At 40.7% G+C, this 25,272-nt stretch overlaps 1 protein-coding gene across 11 annotated transcripts in view; it reads right to left on the reverse strand.

Annotated features, from left to right (window-relative positions):
• Positions 1–25,272, reverse strand: part of LOC104586793 (PH, RCC1 and FYVE domains-containing protein 1-like) — a 113,678-nt gene that overhangs the window by 79,040 nt on the left and 9,366 nt on the right. For all 11 annotated transcript variants that reach the window (XR_016085795.1, XR_016085794.1, XM_088904099.1 and 8 more), the window contains 2 exons: positions 7,812–7,898; positions 6,688–6,777 (listed from right to left, as the gene is read on the reverse strand). Coding sequence is in view for 9 of the 11 variants with exons in the window: in XM_088904099.1 (XP_088760225.1) it covers positions 6,688–6,777; positions 7,812–7,898 (177 nt within the window). In the remaining 2 variants the exon portion in view is untranslated. The remainder of the gene's footprint in view (positions 1–6,687; positions 6,778–7,811; positions 7,899–25,272) is intronic.

Raw genomic sequence — 25,272 nt, forward strand, 5'->3', positions numbered from 1 at the left:
TTTCATCCCAAAGGCCTTCACCACTTCATTGAACCTGCCAAACCATGCACGTGGAGATTGTTTCAGTCAATAGATTGCCTTTTTGAGCCTGCACACCTTACCAGCCTCCCCCTGAGCAACAAACCCTGGTGGTTGCTTCATATACACCTCCTCAACAAGATCACCATGTAGGAAGGCATTTTTGATGTCAAGTTGCACAAGAGGCCAATCATACATAGCAGATAATGAGATTAACACCCGAACTGAACCAATTTTAGCCACAGGAGAGAATGTCTCCATATAGTCCACACCGTATAACTGAGAATAGCCCTTGGCCACTAACCGTGCCTTCAATCGTTCCACATTGCCATCAGGAAGATGCTTCACTGTATAGACCCATTTACACCCAACAGTGTGCTTACCAGGAGGAAGGGTGGTGAGTTCCCACGTGTGATTATGTTGTAGAGCAGAGAGTTCTTCTTCCATGGCTTGCCTCCACCCTGGGGAGGTAAGGGCTTCCTGTACAGTCTTGGGAATGGGAACCGATGAGAGTAAGGATATAAACTTGCGATGAGAAGCAGAAAGGTGAGTAGTGGAAACATAGTCTGAAATGGGATGAGAAGTACAAGTACGTTTACCTTTCTGCAAAGCAATAGGAAGATCAAGATCTGAGGGAGGAGCAGTAGCAGGATCTGTCGACAGGTGCTGAAGTGGAGGAGGGGCCGAAGCACTTCTGCGGGTATACACTTGAGTAATTGGCGGCCTCTCTGTAGTAACAGGCATATGATGTACATCTGCAGTAGGAATGGAAGCTACGGGGAGAGGGTCCATAACCGGTACAGGAAGAGGAACCACAGAGGGAGAAGAAGAGACCTCGACATCTGAGAAAAAAGGAACTGATTCAAAGAAGGTGACATCAGAGCACACAAACGATTTATGAAATTTTGGGTTATAACACTTATACCTTTTCTGAGTCCTCGAGTAGCCAAGAAAAATACACTTCGTAGCTCGAGCATCTAGCTTGTCTACTCCAGGCCCCAAGTGTTGAACAAAACAAACACAACCAAAGACTCTTGGGGTGAGAGGAAATGGAGACAAAGTGGGAAACAACACGGAGAAAAGGGATTGACTTCCAAGGATTGACATGGGCATCCGATTTATCAAAAAACAGGATGTAAGAACAGCATCGCTCCAAAAATGTTTTGGGACATGCATATTGATCATCAAGGACCAAGCAGTTTCAAGAAGATGTTTATTTTTCCGTTCAGCTACACCGTTTTGTTGCAGGGTGTAGGCACAAGAAGTTTGATGAATTATTCCATTATGTTCTAGGTATTGCTGAAATGGTGAGGAGATGTATTCTTTGGCATTATCGGAGCGAAGTATTTTCATATGAACACCAAATTGAGTTTGTATTTCAGCATGAAATTTCTGAAAAATAGAGAACAATTCACTACGGTCTTTCATAAGGTAGATCCATGTCATCCTTGAAAAGTCATGAACAAAGATTACAAAGTACTTAAACCCATTGTATGACACAACTTTAAGGAGATGTAGAACCATTAGCAAGAGTAACTGACTGAGATGTGGAGGAGCGAGAAAGGGAAGAAAATACATCAAGAGTCCCAGACATATGGTCCGAGGCTCCGGAATCAATGATCCAGGGTGAGGCTTTGGAAGCTAAGCAAGCCATACCTGAATGGGCAAGTGTAGTTGTGTTTTGCTGAGATGTTTGAAGGAACTGCTCATATACTGCCCGGGGTACACTCACCATTTCTTGCCCGGAAGCACAAGCGGGTGTGGAGGGGGTTGGGGCAGTTTGCTGGCTTTCAGTAATTGTGCTACTACTCTTAGATGTAGCATGGTTAGCCCAAGTGTTGGGTGCACCACGCAAATCATAGCAGAAATTAACTGTGTGCCCCTCTAAGACACAATGTGTACATTTTCTCTGAGCATTACTCCTTCCTCTTCCACGGCCTCCCCCTGACTCTCGGCCTCCAGTCCGGCCACTAGCCCGGTTAAACATGTGTCCACCACGGTTGCTTGGAGGGCCACTGCTGCCACCACCACTTTTACTTCCACGGCCACTCCCTTTAGTCACTACCAAACCAGATCTATCAGAGAAGGAAGAATGTTCCACCGGCTCAATGGATGTCCTTTTAAGACGGGCAAAAACTTCTTCAAGTGAAGGGAGAGCTGATCCCCCCAATATCTGTGCTCTAATAGGCTCATACTCAGCCTTCAAGCCCACAAGAAACCTAGTCACATCAAGTTGTTCACGTTGCTTTTGTTGGATCTGGATATCTGATGTTAGAGGGTGATACACATTTAGCTCATTGCGGATGTTCCTCAAACTTGCATAATACTCCTCTAAGCTTTGACTTCCTTGCTTCAAATTGAAGTACTCTTGGTATAACTGATACACCCTAGTTGTGTTGTCTTGTCCAGAGTACAACTTTTTTGCATGATCCCAGATCTCTTTGGCTATATCTAGGAACATGAAGTTCACACTAATCTTTGGTTCCATGCTGTTCCAAAGCCATGTCATTATCTGTGCATCATCTTGTTCCCAATCACTGAACCCAGGAGAATTAGAGGAAGGTTTCTCCTCCCTCACATGTTTTACTTTCCTCTTGGCCTTCAAGAACACCTCCACAGATTTTGCCCACGGTACATAGTTCTCACCATTCAACTTGATGGATGTCATTTGAACACTTATATAATCTGAAGAAAGCATGATGCTGGTTTTGTTGTCATTCCTATCTACGGAAGAAGCCATCTCCATTATTTCACCTTCAAGTATACAACACAACACACACTCTTTCACACGGCTTATCTCACTTATAGCACCACCAACCCAGCTTTAAATACACATTACACACCACACACTAAGGCTGAAATCACTCAGTCTTCACATCAAACACCTGGGCTGCACACTGCAAAACCATTCACCACCACACACTAAGACTGAAATCACTCAGTCTTCACATCAAACACTTGGGCTGCACATTGCAGAACTGATTACACACAAGGTCTAGGACACAACCACCACCACCACCAATCACCACGACACAACCACCACCAATCTACTGTTGTTGTGAACTTCAGCAGTCGACAACTCTTCTTTCAGCATACATATGAAGAGAAATGCAGAGGAATACGACTGAAATGCATATCAGTCACACCGAGCATCACCACAACCAACTTTTGAAGCAACAAGAAAACATTCACAGTCCCTTACTTGGACAAACAACAGTAGTGTTCATACCTGTCCACATTCAGCCCTCTTCGATACTGAATAGAGGGTTTAGTAAACCACTTCAACGACCACCACAGCAACGACTGGAGGCATTCTCACCTCCAGACCCACAAAACAACAGCTCCTTTTCAGCCCCTTATCAAACCTCCACTCGGGTCAATCGAAAAAGAAGAAGACGACTGTGAAAGCTGGCGGCGAACCCAGAAAGAGAACAGCAACAAGAAAGAAATAAGGATACGACCTTACAGCTCTGATACCATGTGAATAAACCCTAGTTGATTCTAGGTCAAAGTAGAGAAGAAGGAAGAAGAAAGAAAAGAGAAAGAAGGAGAAGAATATTCGGCCAGACTAGAAGAGAGAATCTGAAAAAATCACTCTCCTAGCTGACCCACCTGGATTTTATTCATAAAACTTGGAGTTACAAGAAAGACAGTTTTGTCCCTCATATAAGATGGGACACATAACTTAAACTCAGATACAATAGACCTTTCACTTCCAAGAAGATAAACCAGAATGACCAAAATACCCTGACTCGAGCACTCTAACAAAGTTTATAGACACTTTATAAGAGAAAGGGTAACAACCGAAGAAGCTTGTTTGCCTTATGTCTCTTCAAAGTTGCAACTGGCCGATGTTCTCACTAAAGGGGTGGCAAGGAACAAGCTTGAACATGATCTACACAAGTTGGGAATGTGTGACATTTACTCCCAACTTGAGGGGGAGTGTTGAAGATTAATTAGTTTTATGATGTTTTTCTGAGTAGATGTTTTATGTTAGTTGTTAGATAGGAGGTGGGGACCACAGTAGTTATGTGAGTCCAAATTTTATTATGTTTTTTGAGTGTTATATATGTTGTTTTATGTTTTGTCGCCCTATAAGGGCATAGTTGTCTTTGTACTGTTCTATTATTTTAGTATAAATAATAAGTGAAGGGGGCAGCCAGATTATCGTTCTCTTTTCTTTCAACTTCTCTTCTTCTCTTCTTCTCTTCTTCTCCTTCTCTCTTCAAGAAACTACTTTCTTTCATATTTTTTAATTCAGCAGATTTCTACTCTTCCGATGCTTTGATACCAAGTTAAAGTACTTGAGATCCGAGAATAAGAAGAGGAGGAGAAGAGGAGTTTGTCGAAGAAAACTGATGTATTACTGTTCACTCCTGAAGAGCCTTCTTAACATTTTTAAGAAAATTACAAATGGGCCCTTGAATAGGTGCCCAAATACAAAAAAGGACGAAAGGACATAAATGCCCTTACATTCTCAACAACATTCATCTATTCCTTTGCGTCAATCATCTTGTATTTCTCGTCCACCTGATCGCTATGGCTTCTTTTCAAGTCATAGCTCCTTCTCAGCTGTCTTGTCATCCACAGATACTCCTAAGTCTTGCAACTAGGTCGTAGTAGTTGAGCATTGGAAAGAAGCTATGGATTCAGAGGTTCAAGCTTTATTGGAGAATGATACATGGGGTCTTGTCTCTCCTCCCCCAAATGCCTCCATAATTGGTAGTCGGTGGGTTTAGACCATAAAACTCAAATCTGATGGTACTCTGGACAGATACAAGGCCCGTCTGATTGCTCAAGGCTATAAGCAAAAGTATGGAATTGATTATGATGAAACTTTTGCACCTGTGGCCAAAATGACAACAATTTGTTTGCTACTAGCCATTACTGCTCTCAAACAGTGGACAGTTCACCATATGGATGTCAAGAATGCCTTCCTCCATGGAGAGTTACAGGAGACAGTTTATATGAAACCACCTCCCAGCTACTGTGACAATCCTCAGTTGGTGTGTAAACTGAAGAAATCTCTATATGGCCTTAAACAAGCTCCATGGACTTGGTCTGATCACTTCTGTACAATAGTGTTGGAGGCTGGTTTTCAGCAGAGTGATTCAGACTACTCTCTCTTCACTCTCAAGCGGGCTTAGGGATTGACTCTTCTTCTGGTCTATGTTGATGACATCCTTATTACTGGAGATGATGTGGATGGTATTAACAAACTCAAACTTCTACTTAGTAACTCCTTCAAAATGAATCTTGGGCCAGTAACATACTTTCTTGGACTCAAAATTCAAAGATGTCATCGGGGTTACTTTGTCAACCAACTGAAATATGTTTCTGATTTGGTGTCTCTTGCTCGCTTGACTAACTCTAAACATGTTGATACACCTTTGGAGCTTAATTGTAAGTTAAGTAAAGATGATGATGGTCTTCTTCCTAATGCTACCTTGTATCGACAACTTGTAGGTAGTCTTATATACCTAACCATGACTAGACCTGACATTTCCTATGCAGTTCAGATTGTGAATCAGTTTGTTTCTGTTCCACATCAACCTTACTATTCTACAGTTCTCCGAATTATTCGTTATGTACAGGGTACACTATCACATGGCTTATTTTTCTCATCCTCTTCATCCACACAGCTCCGAGCTTATGTAGATGCTAACTGGGCATTTTGTCTTGACACTCGTCACTCTACTACTAGTTGGTGTATATTCCTTGGTGATTCTCTGATTTCTTGGAAATGCAAGAAACAACAAACGGTTTCCAAATCATCTACTGAAGCCAAGTACAGAGCCATGTCTTCAGTATGCAGTGAGATCATCTGGCTTAAGGCACTTCTTCATGACATGAATATTGATCACTCATCTGCTATTCCTTTGTTTGCTGACAACATGAGTGCAATCAAGATTGCAACCAATCCTGTATTTCATGAGTGCACTAAACATATTGAGGTGGATTGTCACTTCATTCGTGACCTTCTTCATGCGGGTCACATCTCTCTCCCACATGTTTCATCAGGTCTAAAGGTTGTGGATCTCTTCACCAAAGCCATGACCAAGCCCAACATAATTTCCTTGTTGACAAACTGATGCATATACCCCAGCATCAGTTTGAGGGGGAGTGTAGAAGAACTACTGAAGGGTAGTTTTGTAATTCTACTGTACTATCTTTCTTTCTTGTACTGTAATAGGCATGTACTTTAGTGTACAGTTCTTTTATTCTCTTTGTAAGGACAATCTTGTCCATTTACATAAGATTAATATAAATATCTCTTTTCTGGGTTGGTTCAATCAGATTGATCAACCCTAACAGATCTGAGCCTCTGTCACTTTCCTTGATCTTTCACTTTCTCATGAACTGACACTCCAGAGTTCTCTCTTCCTCTCTTTTCTTCCTATCAATTCCACTAGGGTTTACTTGAAAGCTTAGATATTGTAGGGAAGAAAGATATTTTAGACTGTAATTTTTTATTGGGAAATCCAAAAAGGGAAGACAAGGTTATGGTATTTCTCAAAAACAAGATACCATGAATGCAAGGAAATTGGTCATATAGTGTTTCATTGCAAGAAGAAGAAACAACATCAGGTTCCAGTAATCACCCCTCCATTAAGCCTTCCATGTAGAAGATTCTAAATTTAAAAAAAGAACACTATTATGCAAACTTACAGTACGCTGTCCAGGTATTATTCTTGAAACATGACTTAGTTTAAGATGCTTCTCCTCTTTTCCAGAGTACCATATCAATAAAGACTCGTCCTGAAAAGTGAACACACGAAACCAAGAAAATGGAAGATGTCAAAAAAATCATCCTACTCAAATAACAAAAATTGTTGAAACAATTGAGAGAGCTGAAACCAACCACAGAAAACTAACTCATAACCTGGAGTCTTGCCACTAGAGTTTTAGCTTCACTCATAGTTCAAGGACAAACTACACTGCACCATGAACACTTTGCTCAAAGCAGCATGTATCTCTTTTTTTTTTTGATAATTGAAACCACAGAAAACTAACTCATAACCTGGAGTCTTGCCACTAGAGTTTTAGCTTCACTCATAGTTCAAGGACAAACTACACTGCACCATGAACACTTTGCTCAAAGCAGCATGTATCTCTTTTTTTTTTTGATAATTGAAGCTTTCTGTATCTACGATACTTAAATTTTACTCGCAAATCTATGTAAGCTTTACATTCTAAGTGCATGTTTGTTCAATTACACCCAAAGGTGATGATATTCAAGATTTGGGTTCATCTTATTCCATGTTTTCCCACCATTTAATTTTATATGAGAAACAGGTCCACAACAGTTTTTAACTCTGCTAACACCTTATTGAGAAATTCCAATTAGTGCATTGGGAAAGTAAAATGCCACTTGTTAGGTCATCCAACATGCCATTAAAATGTACATTGTCACAAAATCTCATTTTCCCAAAATATGTACATCATTACTTCCAGGAAATCAGATGCTTAGGTCTTGAAATTCAAGAATTGAAGCAGGCTTAATTAATATTCCCCTATTGGAAAATTTCTATATAGGTTACAAGACAAGAATGTTGTGAAGGGAAGCAAATGGCTGTTTATATTTCTTTCTCCTTTCATGAAGACAACCAAAGGTGCAGTAGCCAACAAAACAAATCTGGTTTCTATATTACATGTTATGGAATACATAACAAGCACTGTTAACAGTTGAAAACTGCAATTTAGAAACCATGAGTCACTACCACAATGTTGAGGAAAACATCATGAGATAGGAAACACAACAGTTAATCATATGTTAGCAATTAGAAACTTACATTAGCAAGCCGAAAAGGACAGAACTTTGGTTTCCCTCTCCTTCCATATTTTAAGAGATATGCTCCTTTCTTAAGGGCTGTAATAGCCTGCACTCATAAAGGGGAAAGAGAAAAGGGGAAATCTATAACATGAAATAGATGCATATAAAAAGGAACATTTGGTGCACACTCTATATAGGAAAGCAAATACGAACTTATAAAATTATTTAGTAACATGTCTTACTCTCACAAAAACTTTTGGATAAAAAGGGAACAACTTTTTGTCCTTCAAGAGAAATATGTTTCTAAAGGGGCATTATTGCCTACTTGTAGAATATGTTGTAGAAATGCATAATTATCCAAAAATAATACAAAAACAGAAAGGAACCTCAAAAGAATGAAGGCAAGATAAATTGTTGGTGCTATAATGAATCAAATTATTCATAGTGGTAAAAGATAGAACTTGGATGACTGCCAACTATCCAGAAGAAGATTTAGGTCAATCAAGACCTCAAGGAACTAGATTATGGAACAAGCATACAATGAATTTCAGCTTAATAGCATCACCAAAAGGATACAAAGAGGACAAAGGAGTTGAGAGGAAGAGGCATCAGCCACCACCAACACTCAAAACTCTTAATGACTATGTCACAAGGTTTTAAAAGGCTAAAGGCAGGGGCGAGGTGGTTGGGTGGCAAAGAGGTGAGGCGTAAGCCTCGAAGCGGTTTGAGGCACAAGTGTCAAAGTATAAATATAATTTTTTTATTTTTATGTATATAAGTACAATGTATGTACATATATGTATATAGACACACAATTCATTTCATTTTATAGCCAACTTACATATTTTCTTTTGATTGCATATATTCTTTCTAATATGAGCAGGCTAGTTGGTACCTTCGAATAGACTTTTTTTCTTTACTATCAAAAAATTCCTTGACTTTGTTACAATCACTTCTTGATCCTTGTAGCTTCAACAATTGTATCATCCAATTGTGGTCAAACTGTCCAAGAATGAATTCATTTTGATCTGCATTCTGCTGCCCTGATAACTGATCATAGGAATGGAAATTATCCCTGATTCCCCTTCTTTTGGCTTCAAAAAAAATCCCTTCTGTTGTATAGTGTATACTTTCTTAAATTTTTTGAGGGTAACAGCTCTGCATAATCTGCACTTTAGTCTAGAGAAGACTTTGATAATATGAACTAGCTGATGATTCTTATTCCCCTTTATCCTTCTGGCAATACTAAAACTTTTAGCCTTCTCCATTGGTTCTTCAATGGATGATATATCCAAAACATATTCTCTTTGTAGCTTGGCTCCTTTTAAGATTTGACATGGCTCGGTAGCTATTATGGTTTTACAGTTTTAGTTGGCATAGCATCATCCTGATTATTAGATGTCTGACAATTGACATATTGATTGCAAAATGAAACATATAAATTACATGACTCTCCACACACATAATTATTGCATCAATACTTCCTAGCACTTCAGTACACGATAGAAAAGGAAATAGTTATTAATAGGTCACCTGCGTAGCTTCTGAAAGTCAAAAATATTTGATGAGAAGTAGAAGAGCAGTGAGAGGAATCAGATTTGAAGTGTTCCCACTAGAGGGAGTTAAAGATAGGAATGTCAATTTTAGAGGATGTGCAATTTGTATCAAGAAAAATACACTCCTAGAAGAGTTGGTTGACAGTTACACATCTAGGAGTACTGGAGTACCTACCCAATATCATTTCTTCTATATTCTATTGTGTTGAGATTCTGCAGTGTTTTTTATGTTTTTTTCTCATTCATAATCAGTAGTGAGTGTTGTTGGGTCATTAGTTAGTGTTATTGGGCCCAAGGCCCATTAGTTTATATTGTCTTTTGGGACTGTTTTTATGCTATTAGCAGTAGCTGCCTATTAAGGGCATATTAGTCTTTGTAATCAATTATATTTTATGAGTATACAAGACATTGAGTGGGGCAACCATATCATTATTGGCTTCTCCCCATCTCTTCTTCTCTTTCTCCTCTTCTCTTCTCACGAAGAACTCTCTCTTTCTTTCTTCTTTTTCACTGTTGTCAAATCAGGTTGCTATTTTCTCTTCTTCTATTTGGTATCAAAGCAACTTTTGGGTTTTTTTTTTTTGAGTTCACCATCATGCAAACCTAGATCAGTCAACTGCATGGTGCCCAGTTCTTGGATTTTTTGGTGGACCTAGAATCCATTCTTGAAATCAGGAAGAACTGGAGGAAGAAAAGTCCTAATTGCAGGACTCTATTTTTTACCTAGGAAGGGATGCTCAGGATTTTTTAGACTTCTTGGTGTTTTCTGAAGGGAGTGGTTCAAATTCTGCAGTTTTCTAAGGTCTTTGGAGGGAGCGACAGCCTTTACTCCTGTTTCTACCAGCTCCCACGGAGATAGGAATCTTTGTGGGTGGAGGTTTCTGGGTACTAGAAGGTTGGTTGATGCCTCTAAAGGAGATAAATCTATTTTTTCTCATCTGCAGCTGATTTTCTAAACTATTATGGGAATTATGGAGGGCAGTGGAGTTGAGTACAAGTCTACCAACGAAATGGGACTAGGTAGAGGAGGTGCTAGTGACCCATTTGGGGCAGGGGCCATCACTACAGCTAAGCTTGATGGTACAAAATATTTGGAGTGAACACAATCAGCCAAAATGGCTATCAGTGCTTGTGGAAAATTGGGGTATGCCACCGGTGAAGAGAAGAAACCTGAGATTAACTCTTCTTAGTGGGTACATGAGAATTACATGGTGATGACCTGGCTGTGCATTTCTATGTTACCCCATATAAGCAAGAACTTTTTATGGGCTAACATAGCTAAGGAGGTTTGGGATGGAGCTGCAGAGACTTACTCATAGAGTGAGAATGTTGCTAGGGCCTACCAATTGCTACTAGGCAGGGAGATAAATCTGTTGCAACTTATTTTTCAGCCTCCAAAACCTTATGACAGGAGATAGATCATTTGGAGGTTGTGGTTTGGGTGAGTAATAAAGATGCAACTACTTAACAAAAGTTGGTAGAGAAGATAGTATACATAGGGTTTGAGCTTCTAGTAGGACTCAACCTAGAGTTTGATCATGATAACATGTTCATTCCCGTGATAGTATACCTCTCTCTCAGACATATGCCTTTGTGTCTGGAGAAGATAGTAAGAAGAATGTGACGATAAGGAACTTAAACCTTGAGCTATCTGCTATGGTTAGCACAATGAAACCTAAGCCCGGTGGTGATAAGGGTGGTAATGATAGTAAGAAGGAGGACAAAAAGGATTTGATCTGTGACTACTGCAATAAGCCTAAGCATACCAAAGATACATGTTAGAAGCTTCATCCACATCTTATACCAAGCCGGCTTAGAAACAAGAAAGGGAATGCTAATATGGCAGTGACTAGTGACTTGTAGAGAACACTGATGTGGGCCCCACTGCAGTGGTCCCCACTGTGTTCCTAGGACAGCATGTGTAGTTATTTGTTTCAGTTATAGTAGTGTCAGTTTGAGTCAGTTTGTTAATTCAGTTGTTATTTATTTCAGCTTTATTTACTTTATTTTATTATGTAAGTACTAAGGGCAGATGTGTCCTTTCCATTGTGTACTAAACATAACCTATAAATAATAAGAAAGTGGCGGCGATTAGTTAGAATCTGTTCCTCCTTTCAATCACTTGTGTTCTCCTGTTCCTCTTCTATTCTCTCTTCTTTCTCTCACTTTTCTTCTATTTTGTAAACCTAAAACCTATTAGGATTCAAGACTGATTACAGTCTTGATCTTCTACTTGGTATCAGAGCCTATCTAGGGCTTCTCATGTGTGTCTAGTTCAGCCGACCACATGAGAACTAGCTAGGGCTGGAAGCTTTGAAGAAGTATTCGGTGGCTGAATCTTGGAAATTACCAGAAGAGGTTCGCAGCAGTTGAAGACTTGCCGCGGCTTGCAGAGAGTTGGTAATCAGGAAGAAGCAGCGAAGGTTAGGGTTCAGGTAACCCTAGAAGACAGTAAACCGAAAGTACATAAGTAAGTTTTTTTTTATTGAGTTTCAGAGACTGCAATCAGTCGAGATAGGTTAAACCTGTCTAGAAGGAGGGGCCGAACTGTGTTCCAGTTTGTTTCTAGGGTTTGACTTGTCGAACTGTGTTTAAGTTCGTTTCTAGGGTTTGACTGTTGGACCGAACCCCCCCCTCTCAGAGGTGATTAGTTTTAGGGTTTCATATTGCCCTACGATAAGTCCCACTTGTGTGGACTGTTTGGAGAGTGCAGCTGCGCACTTATTTCAGACCTACAGTTGAAACCCTAATTTTGCTCTCGCAGCAGTGGGCCCCACAGTAGTGATTTCAGAAAATAGCATCTCAGATTGACAGGCTGCTTGGTACTGTGCATGCCGATTGATTTCAGATCAGATTTGAGTTAATTTCTTGCATATACTGTGATAGGCGATTGTTTTCAGATCAGATTTCAGATCAGTTTTGTGTTGGTTTCAGATCAGATTTCAGACCTGCTTGTTTTACTCTGTTTCCTGGTACAGCAGTAGTGGCTCTAACAGTTTGTAGCCACTGATTCTTGATCAAAGATGGAGTTTTAGGGTTAGGGAGAAAGTAGTTTTGGAAACAACAGTTTTGGTGGTGTATCTGAAACCGGGTTTCAGATTACAACTATGAGATTTGATGGGTCAAATTACTTGGAGTGGGCTCAATCAGCCATGATGGCTATTGGAGGAAGGGGAAAACTGGGGTACCTCTTGGGAGATGTGAAAGAACCTTCCAAGGAGGACCCAACATACACCAAGTGGGTTCAAGAGAACTATTTGGTTATGGCATGGCTGTGTAATTCTATATAGCCACATATCAGCCGAAATTTCTTGTGGGCAAAGACAGCCAAAGAGATATGGGATGTTGTGAAAGAAACCTAATCCCAACCCCTTAATATTGCCAGAGCCTATAAACTGAAGTGTGAGGTGAACAACCTTAAACAAGGAGAAAAGCCAGTTTCTGTCTACTTCTCTACCTTGAAATCCTTGTGGCATGAGATTGACCATCTAGAGACCCTTGAGTGGGAGAGTCCCAAAGATGCACAGACTCACAGAAAGCAAGTCGAGACGAATAGGGTATTTGAGTTTCTGGCTGGTTTGAATTTAGATTATGACATTGTGCGACAACAGATATTGACAAGAGATAGTGTGACCCTTTCTCAAGCATACTCCTTGGTGCATAGTAAAGAGACCAGGAGGAAAGTCATGATGCAGCCTCAGCCCTCTTTCTCAGCCTTGACAGCTATTAAACCTAGGCCAGGGGGTGACTCAGAAAGGGACCAGAAGAAGGAAGATAAACAGGATCTGGTATGTGAACATTGCAAGAAACCCAAGCACACAAAAGATACTTGTTGGAAGCTACATCCTCACTTGGTCCCAGCAAAACTAAGAAATAAGAAGGGTAATGCTCATGTGGTCGTGAACACTGATTCAGCATCCTCATCAAGCACATCTCTAGAGACTTTAGCTGCTATTCGGGCTGCCCTCATACAGTTGGAAAAGGAAGTTGGGAGTTCAGCTCAGCCATCTCAGTCACCATCAGCTCCTGCCACATCTGCATTTGCACATTCAGGTACTCGAGCCTCAGCTTACCATGCTTCAGCTCCAGGTAATACTAACCACTGCTGGGTAATAAATTCAGGTGCATCTGACCATATGACTAGCTTGCCATCTTTGTTCACTTCTTATCACTTGTCCTCTGGCCGAGATAGAGTGTCCATTGCTGATGGCTCTCTTGTTCCCATTTCGGGCAAGGGGGACATCAAGTTGTCGGATACTATCTCTTTATCTTCTGTATTGCATGTTCCTAAACTTGATACTAACCTGCTTTCAGTTAGTAGTATTACCAAACACATGAACTGTTCAGTAACCTTTTTCCTTGACCGATGTGTTTTTTAGGATTTGGAGACGGGGAAGGTGATTGGGACTGGCTGTGAGATGAACGGGATCTATCTGCTTGGAGAGAGTTCTCGTCGGGAGGAGTCAGTGGATAAGAAGTCTTTTGTTTCCCAGTCTGTGAGTTCGGTTATGCTTTGGCATAACCGATTAGGTCATTTGTCTTTTAAGTCTTTGAAAAGTCTGTTTCCTGCTTTATTTGAGTCTGTTGAGTTATCAAAGTTGAGGTGTGAGAGTTGTGAGTTTGCCAAACATTGTAGAACCTCTTATTCTTTAAGTAATAAAAGGAGTAATTCCTCTTTTGATATTGTGCATACTGATATTTGGGGGCCATATCATATCTCTTCGATGGGTGGGTACAGATATTTTCTACTGTTTGTTGATGACTATACCCAGTTTTCTTGGGTCTATCTTATGCGCTCTCGGGATGAGGTTCCTGCTTTGACCCAAAACTTCCATCAGATGGTTCTCACTCAGTTTGGGACCAAAATCAAAGTCCTTAGATCTGATAATGCAAAGGAATACTTTGCTCAGCCATTGACCTCCTACCTTCTTAGCCATGGGGTTATTCACCAGAGCACTTGCCCTTATACACCACAGCAGAACGACGTTGCTGAAAGGAAGAATAGGCATATCTTGGAGGTGGCTAGAAGCATTATGTTTACCTCCAATGTACCTATTCGCTTCTGGGGTGATGCTATCCTCACGGCAGTTTATCTCATTAATCGAGTTCCTTCCCGGGTTCTTGATATGAGAACCCCCTTTTCCCTTCTATACCCAGACGAGGAGTTGTTCATTGTTCCCCTTAAAACCTTTGGTTGTACCTGTTTCGTTCAGCTTCTCGGGCCTCATCATTCCAAGTTTAAACCTAAGGCCTCCAAATGCATTTTCCTTGATTATGCACAAACTCAAAAGGGTTATTGCTGCTATGATCTGGTTTCAAGGAAACGGTTTGTCTCCATGGATGTCACCTTCTTTGAGGAGACACCCTATTATCCTAGGGTTTCTCCTCAGGGGGAGAGCAGTGAGAGTGGAAGTGGGGCTAGTAGAAGTGGGGCTGTTTTGAGTGGGGTTGTGCCTTTACCTATTCCACTGGATGATGAAGGTTGTAGTGGTGTGAGGGTGGTCAGAGGGAGACGGAGTTGAGAGTCTATCACAGGCGATGCAGGCAGGTTGGTCCCAGTCATCGGCAGTCCCGGCCAGCTCCAGTACCTTCTGCGGCTCCAGATCCAGAGCCTACTGAGATACCCCTTACTATTGCCACCTCCTCTCTTGTGGATGACCTTGATCTCCCTATTGCCATTCGCAAAGGGAAACGACATTGCACCACTTCTACAGCTCACAGCATCTCACAGTTCTTATCCTATGATCGTCTGTCTCCATCTTACCGGTCCTATCTTACTTCCATTGCCGATGTCCCTATTCCAAGAACAGTGCAAGAAGCCTTATCAGTTCCAGAATGGAAAGATGCAATGCAAGTTGAAATGGATGCCCCGTTGAAGAATAATACTTGGGCACTGGTTGACCCACCAAAAGGAAAGAAACCGATGGGATGCAGATGGGTGTTCACTGTGAAGCATAATGCTGATGGCTCTATTGAAGGGTACAAAGCCCGGCTGGTTGCAAAGGGGTTCACTCAGACTTATGGTATAGACTACTTGGGGACCTTTGCCCCAGTAGCCAAGATGACCACCATTCGAGTTCTGTTATCCCTTGCAGCAAATCATTCTTGGCCCTTGTTTCAGATGGATGTTAAAAATGCCTTTCTGAATGGAGACTTACAGGAAGAGGTTTACATGCAGTTGCCTCCTGGATTCTATGATACTGAGACAGGTAAGAAGGTTTGCCGATTAAACAAGGCATTGTATGGTTTGAAGCAGTCACCTAGAGCCTGGTTTGATAGGTTCAGATTAGCCCTTGGAAAGTTTGGTTATGTACAGGCTCAGTCAGATCATACACTATACATCAAGAGGGTAGAGCCCTCTCTAACACTACTTGCAGTATATGTTGATGATATTGTGGTGACAGGAAATGACAATCATGAGATTGAGTCCCTCAAACAGCTCCTTCATCAAGAGTTTGAGATGAAAGATCTTGGTGCACTATGGTACTTTTTGGGTATTGAGGTTGCTAGATCCAAGCAGGGGATTTTTATCTCTCAGAGAAAATATGTTCTAGATCTGTTGGCGGAAACTGGAAAGTTGAGGGTTAAGCCGGCTGATACACCCATCGAACAAAATCACAAGATTAGTGCAGAGGGCGGGGAGCCTCTCGAAGACAAAGTTATGTTCCAACGGTTGGTTGGAAAGCTCCTATATCTCTGCCTCACTCGGCTGGATATCAGCTATGCAGTTAGTGTTGTTAGCCAGTACATGCACTCCCCTAGAACTTCTCATCTTCTTGCGGCAGAGAGAATATTAGCATACTTGAAGAAATGCCCGGGTAGAGGTATACTGCTCAAGAACAATAATCACATGAGGGTGGAAGTCTATACAGATGCCGATTGGGCTGGGAGTGTTGATGACAGAAGGTCTACCTCTGGATATTGTGCCCTTGTGGGAGGTAACCTTGTCTCTTGGAGGAGTAAGAAGCAGAGTGTTGTTTCCCGCTCCAGTGCTGAAGCAGAATACAGGTCAATGGCTAATGGAGTGGCTGAAATCTTATGGCTGAGGTCACTACTTGAAGAGTTGGGTATTGACTATGAAAAGCCCTTAATGCTGTATTGTGATAATTAGGCAGCTATTAATATAGCCCACAACCCAGTGCAGCATGACAGAACTAAACACATCGAAGTTGATCGACATTTTGTGCGAGAAAGGGTCACATCACAAGAAGTGTCTTCCGTACATCACATCTAATATGCAGCTCGCGGATATCCTCACCAAGGCTGTACCAAGGAAGAAGTTAGAGACAGACCTATCCAAGTTGGGAATGATAGATATCTACTCCCAACTTGAGGGGGAGTGTAGAGAACATTGATGTGGGCCCCACTGCAGTGGTCCCCACTGTGTTCGTAGGACAGCATGTGTAGTTATTTGTTTCAGTTATAGTAGTGTCAGTTTGAGTCAGTTTGTTAATTCAGTTGTTATTAATTTCAGCTTTATTTACTTTATTTTATTATGTAAGTACTAAGGGCAGATGTGTCATTTCCATTGTGTACTAAACATAACCTATAAATAATAAGAAAGTGGCGGCGGCAGATTAGTTAGAATCTGTTCCTCCTTTCAACCACTTGTGTTCTCCTATTCCTCTTCTATTCTCTCTTCTTTCTCTCACTTTTCTTCTATTTTGTAAACCTAAAACCTATTAGGATTCAATACTAATTACAGTCTTGATCTTCTACTTGACTTATTTGGACCACCTACCACAACTTCTTTAGAGTTAGTTGCAGTAGTTGCAGTTAGGGATGAGTTAGAGAGATATGGACAGTTTCTAAGTTTGAGAGATACAACTAGTTCCAGTTCTTCACTGAGTGGACAAAAAGGTGCAAGTGGCTCATGAGCTAGTCATTCTACTTCATTTGTACATATAGGTAGTTCATATGCCATCGCAAATCATGCCTTCACTACAGGTAGGGGGGACCTCTCTAGATTATAGACTCAGGAGCCTTAGAACATATGACCAATGTTTTTTTTTTATAGGAAACGGTAACTTTCAGTAGATAATTAAAAAGATTATAGGCTTACCACCCACAAAAAGGATGGAAAAAGAAAATCAAAAACTTACAAACAGGCACAAAACAAAGCCTCCCTAGTAACTCCTTGTTTAGCTAAAGTGTCAGCCATTCCATTTTCTGACCTTCTTACCCAATTAAAGTGCACCCCAATCTCCCTTGCTAAGCTAATAATCTTTTTTAGAGGCTGTCTAAGAGACCACACTCCCAGGTTTCCAGTTTGCATCCACCCTATTACCAGCTTGGAGTCTCCTTCCACTTCTAATTGATGCATGCCCCATTGTTTTGCCAATTTCAAACCTTGAAGTAAGGCCATTACTTTTGCCTTAATGAATCTCCCACCCCAATTGGACCCGAGTAAAGGGCCAAGACTTTTCCTTCCTCGTTTCTGTACACACCCCCAACTCCCAACGGACCTAGATTACCCAAGGAGCTTCCATCAAAGTTTAGCTTCACCTTGAACTGAGGCGGTGGTACCCAAAGTAGAAATCTGCTAAATTCAAAAATATGAACAAAAAAAGTAGTTTCTTGAAGAGAGAAGGAAGAGACAAAAAGAAGAAGAGAAGAAGAGATCTTGAAAAGAAAAGAGAGCAATCATCTGGCCGCCCCCCCTTCACTTATTATTTATACTAAAAATATAAGAGCAGTACAAAGACAACTATGCCCTTACAGGGTAGCATAACATAAAACAGCATATATAAGGCTCAAAAACATAATAAAATTTCGACTCACATAACTATTGTGGTCCCCACCACCTATCTAACAACTAACATAAAACATCTACTCATAAATTAACACAAAACTGATTAATCTTCAACACTCCCCCTCAAGTTGGGAGTAAATGTCACACATTCCCAACTTGCGTAGATCATGTTCAAGCTTGTTCTTTGCCACCCCTTTAGTGAGGACATCAGCTAACTGCAACTCTGAACAGACATAAGGCAAGCAAACTTCTCCGGTTGTTACCCTTTCTCTTATGATGTGTCTGTCAACTTCAATGTGTTTTGTCCTGTCATGCTGAATTGGATTGTGGGCAATATTGATTGCAGCCTGATTGTCACAGTACAGCATCATACGTTCCTCTGCTTTCACCCCAATCTCACTCAAAAGAGATCTAACCCAAAGAAGTTCTGAGACACCATGAGCCATGGATCTATACTCAGCCTCTGCACTTGACCTTGCCACAACCGCTTGCTTCTTACTCTTCCAGGAGATCAAGTTTCGACCTACAAAGGTACACACCCCCTGATGTAGACCTCCTGTCATCTAAGCACCCTACCCAATCTGCATCTATATAGGATTCTAGCTTCAGATTTTCATGATTTGATAAAAGAATCCCTCTGCCAGGGTGCTTTTTTAGATATGCAAGTATTCTCTCAATAGCTTCCCAGTGTTGAACCCGAGGTGCATGCATGTACTGACTCACAACACTGACAGCATAGGAAATATATGGTCGTGTCATACACAAATATAGCAGTCGGCCCACCATTCTTTGATATCTCCCTACATCTTTTACCAGCTCACCATCCACAGCATTAATTCTATGATTTGGATCAATAGGAGTGTCTGCTGGTTTGGTCCCCAGCTTCCCAATCTCCCGCAGTAGGTCAAGTACATACTTTCTCTGAGAGATGAAGATCCCATGCTTGGATCTTGCAACTTCAATCCCCGGGAAGTACTTGAGCTCACCAAGATCTTTGATCTCAAATTCTTGCCGCAATGATTTTTTGAGATCATCAATCTCCTCCAGATCATTTCCTATAACCACTATATCATCCACATACACGATCATAATTGACACCAGAGCACCTCTCCTCTTTACAAAGAGGGTGTGATCAGACTGGGTTTGAGTGTACCCAAAACAGATAAGTGCCCCTCCAAACCTGTCAAACCAAGCCATAGGCGACTGTTTCAGGCCATACAATGATTTTCTGAGTTTGCACACCTTTCCTTTACCAACATTTTCACAAAAACCTGCTGGAATGTTCATATATACCTCCTATAAATCACCGTTGAGGAAAGCATTTTTAACATCAAGCTGAAACAAGGGCCATGAATAGGTGACTGCTAAAGATAAAAGAATACGAATTGAACTCATCTTAGCTACCGGTACAAAGGTTTCCAGATAATCAACACCATAGATCAAAGTATACCCTTTTGCTACCAACCTTGCCTTGTACCTCTCTATCTTGCCATCGGCCCTGTACTTTACAGTGAATACCCATCTACATCCGACTGTCTCCTTGTTTGAAGGGAGACCAACTATTTCCCAAGTTTGGTTTTTAACCAAGGTTTCCATCTCTTCTTGCATGGTTGTTTTCCACTCAGGTTTGGAGAAAGCCCCAGTAACATTCCTGGGTATAGACACAAAATCTAGGGAAGAAAGGAAAGCTCAGTAGGAGGGTGATAAGGCACTGTAGGAAAGATGGTGTGAAATGCAATGGGTTGTATATTTTCTCTTCCCTAGGGTTGATACCAACATCCCACCCATTAGCTGCCATCCCATGAATAATTTCCACCACCAAGTGCCACAAACTGTCCTACTCCAAAGGAAATCTCCACAACCACTTTCCTAACAAAGCTACATTTCTTAATCTGATATTGTAATGCCTAGACCTCCCACTTCCTTTTTCCTAGAAACTACTTCCCACTTCACTAAATGGTCCTTTTTTGAGTCACCCGGTTCCCACAGAAAATCTCTCATGAGCTTTTCTAACTTATTGGCAACCTTGGCAGGAAGCTTAAAGGTAGATAGAAAATACACCAGAATGTTGGCCAAAGTGGGCTTGATTAAAGTGATTCTACCCCCTAGTGAGATATAATTTCTCTTCCACCCTGCTACCTTCTTAGTGAATCTTTCTAAAACAAGGTACCAAAAATTTTCTGTTCTAGGATTTGCCCCCAGGGGCAGACCCAAATATACCAGAGGCCAACCACTTACCTCACAACCTAAAGCCCTAGCCACCAACCGCACTTCATCATCCCGTAAATTCACCCCCGCTACACAACTCTTGTTCCAATTGATTTTCAAATTAGAGACTCTCTCAAAATGCATCACCACCAATCTCAAATTATCCATCTCCTCAATTTCAGTAGATTTCTTGAATCAGCCCTAGAAATCAAGACACTTAGGACATCCACTACTAAGGTGAATAAGAAAGGTGACAAAGGGTCTCCTTGTCTAAGGCCCCTCTTTGCAAGAAAGAAGTCCCTAGCTACTCCATTCACTAAGATTGAGAAGTAACAAGAGGTAATACAACCCTTCATCCACTTACACAATCTCTCCCCAAAACCTCTATTCCTCAACACTTCTAGCAAGAAATCCCAATCCACCAAATCATAAGCCTTTCCTAAGTCAAGTTTACAGATCAGACCCTTTCCTCCTTTTCTTTTTTTGTAATCCACACATTCATTGGCTATTAAAATTTGATCAATAATTTGTCTCCCTTTCACAAAGGCCCCTTGATTCGGTGAGATTAAGGAAGGAAGGACTTTCTTAAGTCTTAGTGCAAGAACTTTAGAAATGATCTTATACAGACTCCCAATCAGACTGATCGGTTTAAAATCCTTGGGCTGATATGTAGGCACCTTCTTAGGGATCAAAGCTATGAAAGTAGAATTTGCACCCGCATTTATTTTTCCTCTTTCAAAGAATTCCAAGAAGACCTCCACTAGGTCATCATCTAAGATATCCCAACAGTCTTGATAAAAATCCATAGTGAATCCATCCGAGCCCGGGGCTTTTGGTCTTTCCATAGACAAAACTGCCTCCTTTATTTCTTGAACCTCAAAAAGTTTTTCCAGGGGTTCCAACAATTCCCTTTCTCCAACATGCCACTCAAAGTCGGTTAGAGTCTATCTTGCTCTACTGGGGCTGTCATAAATGGATTTAAAACGCTCCACAAAAGCTTTTGCAATCTCTTCCTCTCTTGTCAGCATTGCCCCATGGCATCCCAAACTTTCCACTATGTTCTTCCTCTTTCTTCCACTTGCCAAGCTATAGAAAAATCTTGTATTACCATCTCCTTCCTTCAACCACTTGCATCTTGATTTTTGTCTCCAACTTATCTCTTCTTTTCTAAGAATTTCCTCCAACTCTTGTTTCAACTTCCATCTCTCTTCCCTTTCTTCATGCCTCAATCCTCTCTCTGCCTCAGCAACATCAAGTTCTTGAATCCTTTTACTAATAGCCTCCTTTCTATCTTCAATTCTACCAAACTCTTCTTTGTTCCAAGCTTTGATCCTGGTTTTTAGTTTTTGTAGCTTCTTATAAAACCTATATCCCTTCCACCGAAACTCCACCTGATCCTCTTCCAACCATTCTTTCACTTTCTTTTGAAAGTCTGGATGTAACAACCACATGTTTTCAAATCTTAAGGGGCAAGGTCCTCCTCCTAGTCTTTCTTGAGATAGTCTAACTGGACAATGATCCAACGTAGGTCTAGGTAGTGCCCCCATCACTAAACCACCCCATACTTCCTCCCAGTTTGAAGAGAATAAAAATCTGTTTAATTTACAACAAAGTGGTTCTTCCTGAAAATTAGACCAGGTAAAATCAGCTTGCACCAACGGTAGCTCCCTCAATTCAAAAGAATCCACAAAACAGTTGAACTTCCTCATACTTGAAGTGATCCTATGGTTGGGGTTATTTGTTTCAGTTATAAACCTGATGACATTAAAATCCCCTTACAAGCACTAAGGGCCCTCCCACAATCCCCTTATATCTGCTAATTCCTCCCAAAACTCCTCCCTTTCTCTATACGAATTTGGCCCATAAACATTTATTAAAGCCCATTCCAATCCATCAATTCTTCTTCTGAATTTCATTATAACCGTATAGTTACCAATTTGACAGTTTTGATTCCTGAATCAACACAATATATGGCTTTTCTTTTCTGAGCATTTCCTTTATCACTCTTCTCTTCCCTGGAACTCCCCAATCCCCTTACATTCCAACTAATAAACTTCATTGAGAACCTAACTTATGAGCAACCCTAAAAACCACCTTTTTCTAACCTGACTACCTTCCTTTTCTCCTAGAACACCGCTTGTCATAGTCCACTTCACACCCCAATCTCTCCACTTCACTCAATTTCTTCTTCCTCCTTTTAGGTGTCCCACCTCCAAGCTTTTTCTTCAAAATATCTTGTTCTTTCACTCTTTTCTTTTTTTTGACTTTTCTTCCCAATTCTTCTCTTTGTTGTTTTTTGGCCCAATTTTACCCTTTCTCCCTCTCTTCCCCTTACTTGGGAACTAGGAACTGGAGTGTCACCCTCTTGTTCCTTTTCAAAATTCTCCCCTAATTCCTCCTCTACCAAGAGTCTAAAGGTCTGCAAAATTAATCCCCAAATCCTTTCCTCTTCATCCACAATATCCTTCAAAGCCTCCACATCCTCTAACATCTCTGTTACTTCAATTGAGTCACTAGGACAGTCAACTTTTGGAAGAGTGTCACTAGGATAGGCAACCTTTGAATGACTGTCAACTTCACCTACGGGCTGAGATAAAACAACAACTGGGGAAGGGGGCAGATTAGTATCAAAAACTCAAGGAATACAAGAATCAAGACAAAAACTAGAAACAACAAAACCTGACATGTCACCAGTTCTGCCTAGGTTCTGAGGGAGTTTGCTAGGAGAGGGCTCCTCAAGATCAACCTGTGTTGCACTAACAGGGGAGCAGGGATTGCCTATTTCTTTGCCATTTGACTTGGGAGAGAACAAACTCGAACTATTGACACCTTGACCTTGATCTGGATGTGGAACAGGTTCTTCTCTGAATTTGGTCAAGACGTTCACCTCCCTCGAGGTACCTCCTCCCATTCCCAAGCTCTTCATAGCTCCAAAGAGTTCGCAGGCTCAAGGGTAAAATCTTCTCCAAACAGATGTTTCCACACCTTGGAACGACATATAACCAATGTTTTAACCATTTTCTCCCCATACCACCTCTACTCCAGTAAAGATAAAGTTTCCACAACTAATGGCTTCCATGTTTCCATTGTTGGGAAGGGGTTGTTAAAATAATTGATACCATTACCCTGTCTTCTGTACTACATGTTCCTAGATTGAGTACTAATCTTTTATCTGTGAGCAGTTTGACAAAAAATTTGAATTGTTCAGTAATTTTTTTCCCATGGTCATTGTGTTTGCAGGATCTGGAGTCAAAGAGGACAATTGGAAGTGGTCGTAAGGTGAATGGAGTCTACCTTCTCGATGTGCTTCCCAGTCATCATGTCAGCAGTAGGAATAATGACTCAAAGTCAGTGGATCAAGTTATGCTTTGGCATAATCGATTAGGGCATTTGTCTTTTGGTTCTTTGTGTTTTTTGTTTCCAAAACTGTTTAAGTATGTTAAGTTGTCCAATTTGGAGTGTGAAGGTTGTCAACTTAGAAAACATTGTAGACATTCTTTTAAGGCAAGTAATAAAAGATGTTCTCTAGCTTTTGATATTGTTCATATTGATGTTTAGGGACCATATCATGTTCCTTCTCTAGGTGGCTACCATTATTTTCTTCTACTTGTGGATGATTATTCACGGTATTCTTGGGTATATTTGATGAGATCTCGTTACGGGTGCTCACGGTTCGGTTAACCAAACCGTGGGCTTATTTTTCAAACCGAACCGGGGTTACCGGTAACCGAAACCAAATCGAAGCCGATCAATTAACATGTTGACTGGTTTGGTTCATCGGTTTTCTATTATTTTCAATACATATTATATTTATATATAATAAAACACTAGAAATATATATTATTATATTTTAAATAATAAATAGTATATTATATTATATATATATATATATATTTATATAATGCATATTTATTAATTTATAATGTATAGAAATATAAAATATATATAATATATATAAATATATGTATACCGGTCGGTTCGGTTAACTGCCGGTTTTCTATTTTTGTTAAGCGAAACCAAACCAACCGGTTTGGTTAACTGAACTTTCAGTTCGGTTTCAGTCGATTCAATTTTTCGGTTTTTCTTGCTCACCCCTAGATCTCATGATGAGGTGCTTTCCTTGGTACAATAGTTTCATCAGATGATGTTTTTTGATGAATGAATATAATTTATTAATTCAGAAAAGGCAGTACAGGGAACTCAAAAGAGGCACGAGCTGTTACCTCTTCAGGGCAGTATTACATCAAATAAAAAACAGAATTAGTCATAAATACAATTACAAAGCAACCCAAAATAAATGTTCCCTAGTAGCCCCCTGCTTAGCTAATCTATCCGCTAAGGTGTTTGCTGATCTTCCCTCCCAACAAAAGGTAACTGTCATATTTCTTGTAAACCAGTTGACTTTCCTTAATAAATCTTTGTGTCGCCACATGGCTGAAGTTGGATCTGTCAGCCATCCCACAACAATTTGAGAGTCTCCTTCAACTACCAAATGCTGAACTCCTAATTGTTCTGCAATCTGAATACCTTGTACCGCCGCCAAAATCTCAGCTCTATTAGTCTCCTAATCCCACAGGACCTGAAAACAAGGCTAATATATTGCTCTTCGTATCTCTTAGCACCCCTCCTATTCCCAATGGGCCTGGGTTTCCTTGGCTGCTGCCATCAAAATTCAGCTTTACCCATCCTTCAGGCAGAGGGGTCCACACTGCAGAAACCCTGCCCTTGTATGGCTGCTAGCCACCACTAACCAATTTCTCCAAAAATCATCAAAGGAAAAAGTATGAAACAGGTCCATAGTTCTCAGCCAATGAATGGCCCTAGTTAAGATGCAAACCCTGTCCTTGAATATTCTTGCATTCCTTTCCGTTTCATCATATGATGTTGATGCGGTTTAAAGTATGAGTTAAGGTGTTCAGATTGGAAAATGCTAGGGAATATTTTGAGAAAAACCTAGCACCATA

This window comes from Nelumbo nucifera, chromosome 4 (genome assembly GCF_055504915.1).
Source record: "Nelumbo nucifera cultivar China Antique chromosome 4, China Antique-T2T, whole genome shotgun sequence".
NCBI lineage: Eukaryota > Viridiplantae > Streptophyta > Magnoliopsida > Proteales > Nelumbonaceae > Nelumbo > Nelumbo nucifera.